The sequence below is a fragment of the Prunus mume genome, linkage group LG6 (genome assembly GCF_029339155.1).
Source record: "Prunus mume cultivar Tortuosa linkage group LG6, ASM2933915v1, whole genome shotgun sequence".
NCBI classification, from domain to species: Eukaryota; Viridiplantae; Streptophyta; class Magnoliopsida; order Rosales; family Rosaceae; genus Prunus; species Prunus mume.
The window spans coordinates 19,599,488-19,615,441 of record NC_142703.1 but is presented as its reverse complement, the minus strand read 5'-3'; the positions used below and the strand labels follow the sequence as shown (position 1 = coordinate 19,615,441).

Sequence of the window (15,954 nt, the reverse complement as noted above, 5' to 3'; positions counted from 1 at the left end):
GTTGTCTTAAGCGCGATATTTCTCGTCGCGCAAATGTTTCAGCGCCAAAAAATTTCCCCCGCTCTTTTTAACTCTGTTTTGCGCGGACGATTTTTAGTCACGCAAAGACATTTCGTGCGATGAAAAATTTGGTTGCGCAAATTTTGAGTGGATTGCGCGACGAATATTTTCTTTCGTCGCGCCAGTATGTTTTGCGCGACGAATTATTCTTCGTCGCGCAATCTTTCGTCGCGCAAATGGTGAAACGTAGTAGTGGAAGGAAGTTGTATTTCTCCTTCTAGTGGCCTTGACCTTTGTGATGAAGGTGCTTGGGTTTTTCCTAGTAGTCACTGATTTGGATCGGATCGGATTATTATATGATTTATTTTGAGATGTACAAAAAATCAAAATTTCATTAGTAGCCTCGTTCTTTTATTGTATTTATCTACTTTTTATATCAAATTTTAATATTTATAACTATATAAAAAATTAGTTTTAAGTGTATTCTTAGTGCATAAAAAACTAAAATTACTCATTTACACATATAAAATATTAATATAAAGTATAGAAAAACTAAATTATACTCCATTCTAAGTCAGATCGGATCAATTTTGCCTATTTCATTTGCATACTCCCTTGGAGATGCTATGGATCACTTTTTATTTTCTTTTCATCCTTTTTCCACTTTCATTCTCTCCTTCCTTGTAATTCAAGCCGTTGTTGTTTTGCTTCATGAAAACGGAAATTCAATGTTTTTGACAAAAAAACAGAACAAGAACACAATGTTCTTTTCTTACTGAAGAATTATTAATCTGAAATGGAGAGATTCTTATATATCTCCTTTACTATATCTCCACTTTTTGAAAAGAAAAAGACAACCAACTTTACAGAGGTTTAAAGAAGATGAGGTGAGGGCGTGCTTACCAAATAGAGAAATGCTAGCAACCTTCTCTCTAACCTTCTCCTTTGGACTTTCTCCCTTCTTTGCTTGACATGTGTCATTCTCCTTACACTTAAAACAATGTCATTAATATATTATACAAGCTAACTTTTGCTTTCCAAGTTTACTCTTATTAAATGTATTCAATTTATCCAAAAACATTTCACAACTTTCTTATTATCTTATTAATTTTTTTCTAACGTCAATTATTTTTTTTAAAGAACATATATGCTTTTTTTAAAAAAAAGAAAAAGAAAAGAGGAAATGTCCGTTTTTTTTAAAACACAAAGGACTTTTTTTTTTTCCTATCTAAACCCTTTGTTTGTTTTTTTTTAAATTTATTTATAAAAAAAAAGGGACATTTCCTCTTAAAAGCAAATATGTTCTTTAAAAATAAATAAATAAGATGGTAAGAAAGTTGTGAAATGTTTTTGGATAAATTGAATACATTTAATAAGGGTAAACTTGGAAAACAAAAGTTAACTTGAATAATATATTAATGACATTGTTTTAAGTGTAAGGAGAATGACACATGTCAACAAAGAAAGAAGAAGATCAAAGGAGAAGGTTAGAAGAGAAGGTTGCTATATTCCCCTACCAAATATATTATCACCTACAATCAATGTCGTCCAATATTGGGCTAAAACAAGATATCTACCAAAACAATACCAGAAAAACATATATAACGAAAACAAGACCAAAATCTCTAAAGAAAGACATATTATCTTTGAAGGCTTGGTGGATTTTTATGCAAGGCGGCATCAGTGCGACGCCCGGAAATGACTAAAATGTCTATACACCTATACATGCGCCATGTGAGCTATGGTAAACCCTAAACCCTAATATGTAAGAGTTGATTTACTTGACTGTTGACAGAAGTTTAGGGGAAAAGTGAGTCAAATTAACTTCTAAAGTATTAACAAAATAAAAAAAATGTAGGTGGGTGGAAATAATGAGCAAAGAGAAAAAGATGAAAAGAAAGAAACAAATATCTGTCTCGAGATTCTCCACCATGAAGCAAACTATTAACCAATTGTAATTCTCTTCAGATCCATTCCATTTCTAGATCCAGATCCAACTATTCTCATCATCTCAGCCTGTTTTGTTTTGCTGTTGTTGCTGCTAGAAATGGAAGCAGCAGCAAGCATAGTTTTATCCCCTGCTTTGCAAGTGATCTTTGACAGATTGGCATCCCCAACCCTACAAAAGCTTTCTGATATGTGGGGTGTCAAGGACAACCGACACAAGCTACAACTTGCCTTAAAGAAGGTTCAAGCTATTCTTCAAGATGCAGAGGAGCAACAATTAATCAACAAATCTATCAGGCTTTGGTTGTCAAATCTCAAGAATGCTGCTTCTGTTGCTGAGGACCTTCTGGACTCGTTTATCGCTCAAGAAAATATAGAAGGCTCTTTGAGGATTGCTCGTGGAGATTTCACTAGTATCAGTTCTTATGTTACTCTGGGCTCGTTTCTCGATCAAGGAAATATAGAAGGCTCTTTGGAGAGTGCTTGTAGAGATTTCACTAGTATCAGTTCTTATGTTACAAAAGGCTATGATGCTGAAAGAATTAGAGAGGCACTCCGCATAAGCTAGAAATGACGGTACATGACGGGCTCTTTGAATTTAATTTTAGAGAGCCTAGTATAGTAGATCGACGATATATCAAAAGGGACACTGTCTCTCGTGTGGTCGACTCAAAGATATATGGAAGAGATGATGACAAAGAGAAGTTAGTCAAACTGTTACTATCTTCTGAAACTTCCGAGGATGGATATGCAACCTGTATTCCAATAATTGGTATTGGAGGAATTGGCAAGACCACTCTTACTCAGTTGGCATATAACGACGAGAGGGTACTCCAACACTTCGACTCTAGAATCTGGATTTTTGTTTCTGAGGAATTCAATGTCAAGAAGATTATGAAGGCAGCCATTGAGAGTGCAATAGGAGTTGAATGCAACTTGTCGGAGATTGAACTACTTCAGTCTCGGCTTTCACAATTGCTGCAGAAGAAAAGATATCTGATTGTGTTAGATGATATTTGGAGTGAAGACCAGGATGATTGGGACAAACTAAGACCTTTGTTTAGTGGGGGTCTTGATGGATGCAAAATCATTGTCACTACCCGCAGTCAAAAAATTCCATTCATGATGGATTTCCCAAATTCACCATTTTTTTTGAACGGTTTGAAGGATGACGATTGCTGGTCTTTGTTCAAGCACCGGGCATTTGGACGAGGAGAAGAAGAGAAGTATCCAACTCTTTCGCGGATTGGAAAGCAGATTGTCAAAAAATGTGGAGGTGTGCCTCTCGCAGCAAAAAGTTTGGGAAGTTCAATGCGTTTGAAAAGAGAAGAAAACCAGTGGTCATTTATGCGAGATTGTCAACTTTGGGAATTAGATGTAAGCAAACATAAATTTTTGCCTGCACTGATGCTCAGTTATCATCACCTACCGTCACATGTCAAACAATGCTTTGCATTCTGCTCATTATTTCCCAAAAATTATGAGTTCAAGAAGCAGAAGTTAATTCATCTATGGATGGCAGAAGACTTCATTCCAGAAGAGGGAAGCAAGCGACCTGAAGACATTGGTGACGAATACTTTTCCGAATTGTTGTGGATATCTTTCTTGCAAGAAGTACGGCTACATGAAGGTGGAGAAACAATTGGATACAAGATGAATGATATAATACATGATCTTGCACGATATGTTGCAGGAAAAGAATATGTGGTACTTGAACAGGGTCGTCCACAAAATTGGTCACCAGCAGAGATTCGCCACGCATCTGTTGTTTATAGATATGCTGCAAGAATTACAATTCCAGAAACTCTATATGAAGCAGAACATTTGCGAACTCTTTTATTGATCGGAGATTCTGGCAGGTTAGAGAACGGATATAAAATTTATTCAAGTTTTCAATACTTGCGGGTGCTAGATCTCAACAACTGTGATCTTGTTGATCTGCTGAATTCCATGGGTGACTTGATATGTTTGAGATATCTTGACTTGTCTTACACGCATATCACCCAGTTACCTAGAAGCTCACATCATATGTTTTCTTTGGAGACCCTAAACCTAATTGGTTGCCATAATCTTCAATCTTTGCCTCATTTGGGATCAAGATTAAGACATCTTAACTTAAGTGGATGTGTGCGTTTGATTGGTATGCCTCCGAATATTGAATTTTTACGTCGTCTTCAGACATTGCCACTTTTTGTTGTGCCGAAGTTGGGGAAGATTCAGCTGGAAGGTTTAAATCTTTATGGGGAGTTGAATATTGCTCACTTGGAGAATCTTTGTAGGGAGTTGAATATTGCTCACTTGGAAAGTCAATTCTTTTTCTCTTTAATGAAATCAGCAGAACTGCAAAAGAATGAAAATCTTGAGTCATTGGGATTATATTGGGGTCTTATTCCGCAATTTAGAGATTCATTCCCAAAACTACATAATGCCCAACCTGAAGTAGGTGTCTCAGGATCACATATAGCACGACAATCTGAAGAAGTTATTAGAGGTCTGCAACCACACGAAAATCTGAAAAAGCTAGTTATAAATGGGTATCCAGGAATCAAATTTCCTAATTGGGCTCTCCCAAAACTTGTCGCTGCTGATTTCACCAACTGTAGAAGTTGTGAACATCTTCCAGCCCTTGGGAATTTTCCGCTACTTAAGACACTTTCTCTGCAAGGAATGCATGGCGTGAAGAGCATTGGTACAGAGTTCTATGGTGACTGTAAAGACATATGGTTTCCATCACTCGAAGAACTATCAATAAGTGATTTTGCAAACTTGGAAGAGTGGTCAAGTGCAAATGTTGGAAATGCATTCCCTAGATTGAAGAAATTAACTGTAAAGAGTTGCCCCAAGTTAGGACATATACCGTTACCTCAGTCCCTTCAACATTTGGAGCTGCGGAATTGTAATCCTACGATGGTGCCCGTAGCAGATTTAAGTTTGCTATCTGTTCTTATTCTTGACAAAATTCCAGACCTAGTGTCTCTCCCAGAAGGGCTTTTTGCATCAGCTAGTCTGTCTTCCTTGAAGATTTTGTCTTGCCCCAAGCTTCATTCAATGCCTTTGGAGATGCAAAACCTTAGTTCTCTGAAATCATTGACCATTCGTTGGTGTGAAGAGTTGTCCTCTCTGCCACAAAGTTTAAAGAACGTCAAATTTCTAGAGTCACTGGAGATTAGTAATTGTAACCATCTAATATCCCTGCCAGATGGTGGAATTGCAGGTTTGGCTTCACTTCGAACTTTGTCCATTGAAAACTGCAGTGAGCTTACTTCTCTGTCGTCGAGTTTGGAACAGCTCACATTGCTTGAGGACTTGACCATCATGGACTGTCCAAAACTTGGTTCTTTTCCAGCAGGTGTGCAACACCTCTCCTCCCTTCGAAGTTTGATGGTTTTGAACTGTCCTTGGTTTGATTCTTTGCCAGAAGGGTTGCAAAATTTCAAGACTCTGCAATGCTTGGAAATTAGAAGCTGCCCCAATCTAACCTATTTGCCAGAATGGTTTAAGGATCTTGATTGTCTTAGATCTTTGATCATATATGATTGTCCTAATATAAAACTATTGCCATCGGGTTTCAATCTTCTCACTAAACTCCAGACCCTCTCTATTCAAGAATGTCCAGAGCTTGAGGAAAGATGCAGACAAGGTAGCGGTGAGGATTGGTCGAAAATAGCCCATGTCCCGCATAAGTACATTGGACTGCTTGAGGTAAAGCGGTCTGGCGAAGCGAGCACATCTGGAAGCTCTTCTGTCCAAGGATCTTCTCAGTAAGAAACTTCTATTTCATTGCCATCAACAAGCTATTATCATTATGGTAAGTCATTCCTCTTGGTATTATCATTATGTATTTCTATGTACGAGGCTGTTTTGAGAATCCTCTGATTTGGTATTGTATAGATATCATATTAATTAAATTCCTGTGTTTTCGTCTGAAAATAAAAAGCAACACTCCGTATAGGTGTTGTTGATTGATACTTTTGTTTCGAAATGCGAACATTGTAGATATATGACTCTCTCAATATTAAAAAAGCATAAAAAAGTAACCTTGTATAATTAGTTCAAAAGTGTTACTTGTCTCTGTAAGTTGATGAAAGGAATTTTCTTTTGTGGTTTTGCCGCTGCAGGGCCGCAGGGATTTGATGTTTTGAGGAGGGAGATAGTGGCCACAGGGGAAGGTTTATTGATGATAGGCTTTTTGGGTTTTAATCGTTTTATACTTGCAACTGCCTCCCAAGAAGCTGTTTCATTGCTTAATGGCAGAATGGATTGGTGGAGCAACATTGGCAATGTGATGGAAGATATAAGACGGTTGGTGGTCGACATGTTCATGACGGATGTTTTGTATCAAACTTGAAAGGGCAACGGTGTGGCACATGCTCTTACTCAATTTGGCTTGAAGGAAGGCTCCAGTTTCGTTTGGGCGGCACCACCTTGGTTGGACTCTCTTTTAGGGAAAGATAGGGATGTGGGGGTTGGGTGTTTTTTCTGTATTTTTTGTGGAGGTGTTGTGGTACTCGTTTTCCTTGTCCAAATTTTCCTCTGTGTGGGGATTTTTCATGGCAAAGGTTTTAACGAGGCCATTGTTTTTGCCTTCTTATACGTTTTCGTAGTTGAATGAAATTCTCCTTTTTATTATAAAAGAGGGTGATGTTTACTTCTCTCTTAATTTTGATTCTGTTTACTTTTTATTTAAATAAAGTTTTAGTCATATTGCATTGTTGTATTGTAGATTTTTGCTTGATAGTTGCCATTTGATTGCCCATACAACAGCTCTCTTTGCTCGACAGCCATCACTTGACATCAACTGAAGGCCGTCTCACTGATGAAGGTGCTTGGGAGTTTCCTGGGGAGTTTCAATACTTTTCATTTGACAGACACTCTTCTTGCATATAGATCAAGCAATGTCGTCCAATATTAATGGTGTATGCTGACAATTTTTTTTATTAAAAACAAATTATGTGGATCATTTGAGTTCATTCGTGAACCAAACACAAAATTTTCTCTCCTTCCTCGTAATTCAACTCTCTTTTTTTAGTCACTGGCTCCATGATTCTGCTGCAAGAACGATAGTGAAAAACACAAATACACTAAACAAAAGAGTTCAATGTAATCTAATAGAAATGCCAAACAATCCCATGCCAAAGTTCTTACATTATCTATAACCTCTTCTATAAACAAAACCAGAGCAGCTTTTCTTTGCTAGCTTTCTGACTTGAGAGAATTGTGGCATTACAAATGTTCTTGACTTCCAAAATGGATCTAGCAACACCCTCAATAAGGACATACATAAAGTTTTCTAAAAACAAACTTTTTTCCTTTTACATCTTACCATCCCTGAACCCCGAATGACAATTGTGGCAGTAGAAATCATCTTGCTACGGCTTACCATTCCTCCTGCTACTTTTGATTGCTCAGCTCCATGATGAAGAAAAAGGAACATTTTCTTCAAATTTTGAGAATGCTCCAGGATATACCGGGCAAATTCGATTTCATTAGACCCAGTGGAAGGCTCTATGGTTACCTCCTTTAGCTGACGAACAAAAGCTAGGTTTTGCAATTTCCAGTATCCCATACCAAAGCAAGACTGGAAATCAAGGCATACATACTTATTGAAAAAGACAACCAGATAAGTTTATTTTTTACAATAATTTATAAGTAACTAAATCTAGAAATTACTATAAGAAAATGTGTGCGAGAGGGAGATCAGCAGGCAACATTGACTTACACTTACTACAGATTTGGCGTCCCCTCCGTCAAGGCTAGTCTTTATGTATAGACTGTTCAAATTAGTCATTCCTCTAACAAGAGAAACCATTGCTGGGACAAGGTCATCTTTCAAGCTACTACAATGAATACCCAATTTACGAATATTATCCAATGGTGCTGACATGGAACCTTCCTTGAATGCCTGCAAATTTATCAAGAAAGATTCATAAATAGAAAGAAGGCATGAAGCTACACCCCAGGAGATAAAAAAACAGTAATAAAGTTTAACTAGCTGCTATATATCTCAGAGTCTAGATAAGTAACCATCAATTGATAAAAAAATTAAACCATAATGTTTCTCAATTTAAACATTTTATTAAAACTATATTATAGGATTTTCAACTTAGTACACTCTCTGACAAATAAAATATATACATGGAATTTAAACAGAACTTGCAGCATAAATAAGAAATCGCATTATTCCAACAGCTAATGTCAACCTTTCAAATGATTTCAAATTCCTACAAAATATAAAGGTGTTGAGGATAGTGTCAATTTTACCTTCATGGTCTCCTCGTTTATGATAAGAACCTTCGCCCAGCGTACACTATGAAGAAACTCAAATACTTTATCAAATTTCTCAAATACTTCATCAAATTTATTTGTCTGAGACGCTAAAAAAATCTCTACTTTTTCCAAACCAGTTAATTTCCCCAGATTCAGACTATTGTTCAAAATGCCTTCCCATTTCAAATATTTCAGATTTGGAGCAAAAATATTCACCTCTATGCTGCTCGTTAGTGCGTGGTAATCCTTAAAGCTTATATCGATACTTTCAAGTTTCTGACCAGAGATGTTCAGATGAATAGGGATCATTGATCCAAACAAGAAGGGATTCTAAAGACGAACTTTCAATAGAGATTTTTGCATTCCTCGAATCCAAACCCAAATAAGCTGTAATTCCTTCATGAATTTGCAGGAACGTGAGATCCATTTGAAAAACCTCTCATCCACTATTGTAACTTTTTCCAGTTTTAAGTAACAGAGATTACTTGAAAAGGATACAGACGGGGCTTCAAGAATCATCCAAGTCAAATGCACTGATAGAGACTGCAAAGACTTAGAAAGAAAAACGCAAGATGGAAGCGCAAGAAAATCACATGCCAAACGGAGATCAAGCACTTGAACATTGCACCTTACCGCATTAACAATCCAGGTGATCACCCGAAAATGATCATCAGAAAACTTGCTCGCTTGTTCAGATCCAAAGCAGCTCCAATTAATGCTGAAGACTTGCATCCTATGATCACCACGATAACACAAGTACCTATCCAAAGGGCTCATCAACTTCACTATCTTCTGGTTGGTTACTCCACGTGGATGTTTTGGCACAACTCATTCAACCCCATACATCCGAGGCATGACTTGACCGATATGAGAAACTTGACTTCAGGTAAATCATGACATAATCATGCATTCATTATAGGATTCCTAGTTGGAGTTTTTTTCACTCAAAGTATTTTTATCTTAATCTTATTTTTAATAGGATTAGATTTTATCTCTTGAGATTACTTTCCTAGTTGGACTCTATTTTGATTTAAGTTAAAATACTATTTTTCATCCTTGACTTGAAAAGGACATTTCATTGATACCTATTTGATCTCTTTGATAAAGATTGTTATCTTGAATAACAATCCTTGCATAAGTTGACGAATTATATAGTATTAGTGGTCTCAATGGTTTTTGACGTTATTCATTTTGTGCCCATATTGATTCACAACAAATAGTCATAGTTGAATAGCTTAATTGGGTGTTCATATTGCATCAGGTTAGAAGTCTTAGTTGAATGGGTCTTATAGTTGCATTGGAAGTGTAGTGACGTGGGGTTTCTCTCCAGGTAGAGAAACGGCTTTGAATAAAAAGGATTGTTGTTCCTTTTCATCATCAGCTTTTTTCAACGCATGAGTTTTTGAATATATTGAATCTGTTTTTGTGAAAGCTGTAGTTCTTATTTTTCTTAGATAAATCATCAAGTGTTCCTTGTCTACTTTGTGATTTATCAAATCCTTTCATCATTCATATTGCATTCATATGCACGTCGGTGACTCATACGGTTGAGGGCACCAAGACCGTGGTGGCGGTTTTCCTCCGGTGAGCTTGAAGCAATCGTGGCAGTATTGCGTTCAACATAAGGAGTGTCGAAGATCATCCCGTGACAGAAGTTGAGTTACGAAGAAGTCGGTAAACATTATCTAGAATGTGTCTAGGATAAGTGTGTGAGTACTTCTTGTAATCATCGTTCTATAGTGGATTTGTGTTGGAGTGAGGAGTCCCGTGGATTTTCCCCAGAGGTGGGGTTTTTGTAAAATAGGGAAGAAAGATATTTGCCTGAATAATTTTCATTGAGTCAGAGGGTGTAACTTTATACAAGAGATTTCCTATAATGATGCTAAGCTATTCTAGGAATCTAAATTACAATAGGAAAAGAAATATTCTACAGCACATAATTACATATTTGTTTCCAGATCCATCCTGTGAACATTAGGAAATCATTGACCTTCTTAACACTCCCCCTCAAGTTGGAGAGTGAATGTCGAGAACTCCCAACTTGCGAATCATGGTAGAAAAGGGTTCCTTTCCCAACGGTTTAGTGAATACATCCGCAAGCTGATTTGCCGAAGTAACAAACTTGGTTACAACCGAACCATCCTGTATTTTGTCCCGAATAAAGTGGCAGTCCATTTCTATATGCCTGGTTCTCTCATGGAAAACGGGATTGGCTGCTATATGTAAGGCTGCTTTGTTATCACAATGTAGCAATGCCGGTTTCAGATGCAATATTCGTAAATCCTTCAATAATGAACGTAACCAAGACAACTCACAGCATGTACCTGTCATGGCTCTATATTAAACCTGTGAAGAGAGTGACACTGTTTTCTGCCTCTTTGTTAGCCAAGAAACAAGTGAAGATCCTAAAAAAACACAATAACCTGTAGTGGATCTACGAGTCATTGGACAACCAGCCCAATCCGAGTCACAAAAAGCTCGTAGAGATAAATCATTTTGAGAAGAGAAAAACAAACCCTGTCCTGGAGCACTTTTCAAATAACGCAACACACGCAAGGCAGCTTCCATATGTGGTCTACGTGGTGCATGCATGAATCGGCTTAATACATGTACCGAATACATGATATCAGGCCGAGTAATAGTTAAATAAATTAGGCGTCCCACAAGTCGCCTATATTGAGATGGATCTCTAAGCAATTCACCTGTATCAGAGAGCTTTATGTTTTGCTCCATGGGAAAGTTCACAGGTTTAGCACCCAAAATTCCACCATCCTTCAAAATTTCCAAAGTGTATTTCCGTTGTGAAATAGAAATACCTTTCTTTGATCGAGAGACTTCAATGCCCAGAAAATATTTCAAATCCCCCAAATCTTTAATTCGGAAACGACTATGCAAAAATTGCTTAAGAGTGGATATAGCCTTGAGATCATTACCCGTAATAAGAATATCGTCAACATATATCAACAGAGCGGTAAAGGACTTTCCATTCCGACATGTGAATAACGAGTAGTCCGCTTTGGACTGAACATATCCGGCAGCTTGAACAGCTGTTGAGAACTTGGCAAACCATTGACGAGAAGCTTGCTTTAAACCATACAACGACTTGTTGAGGCGACACACCAAGTTCTCCCCCTGTCGCTGAAGACCAGGAGGTGGAGACATATAAATTTCTTCATGGAGATCACCATGAAGGAAAGCATTGTTGACATCTAATTGGTGAAGGGACCAATCCTGAGCAGTTGCCAGAGCCAATAAACAACGAATAGTAATCATTTTAGCAGTGGGAGAAAAAGTGTCATGATAATCGATACCTTCCAACTGTGTGTAACCCTTGGCCACCAAACGAGCTTTATAACGCTCTATGGTGCCATCTGAGTGACGTTTGATTTTATAAACCCAGCGACATCCAATGGGTTTCTTGCCATGAGGGAGAGGAGTGAGGGACCAAGTGTGATTGGCCTCTAAAGCTGCCAATTCAGATTGCATGGCGTCCTGCCAGTGTGAATGGGAAGCTGCTTCGGTATAAGAGCTGGGCTCAACATCGACTAATAGTAGCAACAAAAGAATGATGCTGTGGTGAGTAACGATGGTAAGAGAGAAAGTTACAAAGAGGATACCTTGTACCTTTGGTGGAACCAGACGAAGAAGACGGCGACGGTTTGGGAGACGTTACTTGGTTGCAAACATAATCACGTAAAGCACGTGGAGGACTGTGATGTCGTTGAGAACGTCGTAAAAGCTGAGTGCGGGAGGCGGAGCAGCTGGCGAGGAATGGGTTGATCAAAAGTGGAGGTGGCTGGATGCGGAGAGAAGGAGAAGCTGGTGGGTCATTTCTAATGGAGGGACGGGAGGGGGCTGAAGCAGCCTGATAGGAATGGGTTGATCAAAAGTGGAGGTGGCTGGATGCGGAGGCAGAAGGAGAATCGGGTTGGGTCATTGCTAAGGGAGGGACGGGATGGACCGGTTCTAATGGTGCTGTGGAGGTCGTAGGGAATGAGTTAGAAATAGGAGGGTCAGACACAAAATGAGGAAGGACGGGGGCTAGAGGTGTTGGAATGGATGGAAGGGACGCATAGGGAAAAATAGTTTCATGAAAAACAATGTCACGACTAGTGAAAAATTTATGAGTGGTAAGGTCATAGAGCTTGTAGGCTTTTTGACCGACCGGGTAACCAAGGAAAACACAACGTTTGGCTCTAGGAGCGAACTTATGAGGGACATGCACATCAGTAGCATAGGCAAGACACCCGAAAACCTTAAGATGGGAATAGGAAGGGATCTTGCCATAAAGGCGTTCAAAAGGAGTTTGTTGGGAAAGAAGTGGTGTGGGCAAACGATTAATCAAATGTACAGCGGTGAGAACACATTCTGCCCAAAAACGCAAAGGGAGATGGGCTTGAAAGCGAAGGGCACGGGCTGACTCAAGGATATGACGATGTTTGCGCTCTACAACCCCATTTTGTTGGGGTGTATAGACACAAGAGTGTTGGTAAGTAGTGCCATTTTGTTGAAAAAAAGCTTTCATAGAAGAGAATTCCCCCCCATTATCAACTCGAATATTAGCAATGGATGCAGCAAATTGAGTTTTGACAAAGGAGAAAAAATTTGTAAGTAAATGTTGTGTTTCACTTTTGTGCTGCATAAAGAATACCCATGTGAAACGAGAATAATCATCCACAATTGTCAAAAAATATTTAGCACCAGAAAAAGAAGGAATTTTGTAGGGGCCCCAAATATCACAGTGAATTAACTCAAACGGTCTAACAGACGAAATTGAACTAGCAGAAAAAGGAAGTCGACATTGTTTTGCAAGTGCACAAACATCACAAGGATTATTGGATTTGAAAGGAAAATTGAGCAAATTTTTTGCCATAAAATCTAATCTAGAGGAAGATAGATGCCCTAATCGGCGGTGCCACAAGTCAGTGGAGGAGGTGACATGAGAACAAGATGGATGGCTAGCAATGGCAGCGGAGGATCTGAATTTAGGGCTCGGTGTTGCTGACGCCAATGCGACCAAGTAATAAAGTCCGTCTCGTTGTTTACCCAAACCAATCGTCGTCTTCGTCGTCAAGTCCTGCAAAATACACCAAGAGGGAAAAAAGGTTACAGAACAATTGAGACTTCTTGTAACTTGACTCACAGACATCAAATCCACCTTGAAAGATGGCACACCAAGCACATTTTTCAAAGAAATAACTGAGTTCAAAGGTAAAGTTCGTAGATGTGATTGGAGCACTGTTCTCCACTGGGCATAATAACTGGCGGTAAAATAGTGTTCTGATGACTGTTGACAAGCAAATTTGGAGAAGAAGTAATATGATCGGTTGCACCACTATCGAGGATTAATCGCGGAGGCGCAACGGTGCTTGTGACAAATTTGAAGAAGTACCAGCAGCATTGGCCTTAGGATTGGAGGATTGATTTGCCCCTTTATTGTTAATAATAGATAATATCTGTTGAAACTGGAGATCAGAGAGAAATTGCTCGCGCTCCATGATGAGAAGCAATGGCAAAGAAAATAAAAATTGAGACGGCAAAAAAGAGAGAGCTAGGGTTTGTCTTCCTGCTCTGATACCATGTAAAATAGGGAAGAAAGATATTTGCCTGAATAATTTTCATTGAGTCAGAGGGTGTAACTTTATACAAGAGATTTCCTATAATGATGCTAAGCTATTCTAGGAATCTAAATTACAATAGGAAAAGAAATATTCTACAGCACATAATTACATATTTGTTTCCAGATCCATCCTGTGAACATTAGGAAATCATTGACCTTCTTAACATTTACCACGTAAAATAATTCTCTGCGTGTTCTTTTATTTTCTGCCCAGCACGTTACAGGATTGATAAGCCATATCAATCCTGCTACCGAAGTTTATTTTTATTTATTTGATTAGAATCTTAAATTGGCCTATTCACCCTCCTCTAGGCATTTTGAGTCATCCTGCAGGTATTTTCAGTTTGCAACTTGAATAATCAAAACTCACGACCGGAACTGATAGATGAAATTGCCTGCATCTTTTCGACACGGCGCCCACTCGAGTGAGATCTTTGAAAGAGAGGAAGGAAAGAATCCGATGAGCAACTTCGTCTGGAAGATTGCTAAATCTGTCTATTGCATTTTCAGCACAATTAGCATCTTCAGCTCCACAACTTGCAGATGCCCCTAACTTACGCTTGCGCACCATGACTAACAGAAACCTTTCAAAAAGAAAATACATACATCAATCGAACTTGAAATGAGGGATTTAGCAAAATAGCATGTTATGTAAACAATCACTTACAGGTGTTGGTGCTGGCTGAATCAGATTTCGTCTCCGGCAAAATTAGGCTGACATTTTTTTTTGTCAGAAAAATGAGAAAGAAAAAAGATTAAATTTTTTTTTGTGACTCCTCTACATGATAAAAAAAACTAGCTGAGGTGTTTGATAGTTTTTTAAAAAATAAAATATAAATTTGGAGTAGAGAGGGTTGGTGCGGAGTTGGCTTCACGCCATCGATGTTGAGGTGGGGTTCTTTAATTTTGTTTTAAAAAAATCTTTTTACTATTATTTAGTAATTTGATCAGATATAATTTTTTTATTTTCTTTAAAATTACAAATTTACTCTTAATATTGACGGAAATTGGATGGACATTCAAAAAATTGACATCAAATCCTAAATTGGTCATTTTCATATAGTTTAAATTCTTATTTATAAAAAAAAAAGTAAATAGTTCAGGGGAAAAATTGACAATTATAGTATAATTCAAGTGAGTAAAATAGTAATTTATCCGTATTTATAAATATAGTTTATATTTTATTAATTTAATCATCACATTTTGTTCTAAGAACAATGCCTAATTTTCGTCGGTTCAACCCGTTAAATTTGTTCTTCGATCATCTCCTCCTTGAAAGCTAAAATTCATAAAGCTTAATTTCAATACAATTATAGTAAATAACAACTATGTGAAGTGCTACATAGAAAATTGGGTAATTTTCATGTGAACTGCTACATTCAGAAAGCTTACTTTACACCATGCGTGTCGTTTCTTCCATAACTCCACACATTAAAAACTTATTAAACTAATTAGTCTCATGTCTTTTATTATCTTGCCTCCCCCAATGGAAGGTTCAAAAAATAGATTTCCCTTTGTTTCAATTTTTGACACTAGCTCCTAGTCTTCCACCCATATTTCTGAACCGTGCCTCTCGTTAGTAGCTCCCACACCATTTTTTAATCTATTCAAACAAGATGTGAGAAAAATCCTTACCCTAATGTTTTCATTTGGCTCTCCTTGAACACGAGAGAGCGACGCCGGCTTCTTCCATTCTTGTTAAGTAAACATGCTGTGCTAGTTCTTTTTGGTCATTGCACATGGTGGTTCTCTTTTGGGAGCCAATCGCTCATGTTCGAGGACAATTTTTTTTTTTCCCAACCTATGCATTATTATGTATCGAGTGAGTTTGGTTGCATTTAACTGTGCTAAGAGGCCTGAGGACATACCTCCTTTTAAGGGGCAAGAAATGTTAGGATCCTTCACTAATGGGCCTATTGTTAGCAGCCCATAGACATAGACACCATGTTGCCGGAGGAGAACAAATAGCTATTAGTGATGCTAGCTGTTTACTCTAGAGACATGCAAGAGTAGTTGGAGGCCTTGGAGATATCAGGTAAACGCAAGCGAGGAGATCACGACATACGTTTCTCTCATGCTAAGAGAGTGATCTTTGGAAGCTCAAGTGATGAGCCCTAAGA

At 38.1% G+C, this 15,954-nt stretch overlaps 1 protein-coding gene and 1 pseudogene across 2 annotated transcripts; one reads left to right on the top strand and one right to left on the bottom strand.

Moving 5' to 3' along the window:
* Positions 1-1,746: 1,746 nt before the first annotated feature.
* On the top strand, positions 1,747-6,581 carry LOC148916366 (putative disease resistance protein RGA3). Its single transcript, XM_089054751.1, has 3 exons — positions 1,747-2,428; positions 2,512-5,755; positions 6,066-6,581. The coding sequence occupies exons 1-2, from the start codon at positions 2,048-2,050 to the stop codon at positions 5,710-5,712; spliced, it is 3,582 nt and encodes a 1,193-aa protein (XP_088910877.1). The 5' UTR covers positions 1,747-2,047; the 3' UTR covers positions 5,713-5,755; positions 6,066-6,581.
* Positions 6,582-7,011: 430 nt separating this feature from the next.
* LOC148916365 (uncharacterized) lies at positions 7,012-14,475 on the bottom strand (annotated as a pseudogene). The gene is made up of 6 exons (XR_016128136.1): positions 14,166-14,475; positions 11,832-12,079; positions 10,917-11,743; positions 8,209-9,041; positions 7,667-7,849; positions 7,012-7,525 (listed from the first exon to the last, which is right to left on the bottom strand). The product of XR_016128136.1 is annotated as an uncharacterized LOC148916365 (transcript).
* Between the last annotated feature and the right edge of the window lie 1,479 nt (positions 14,476-15,954).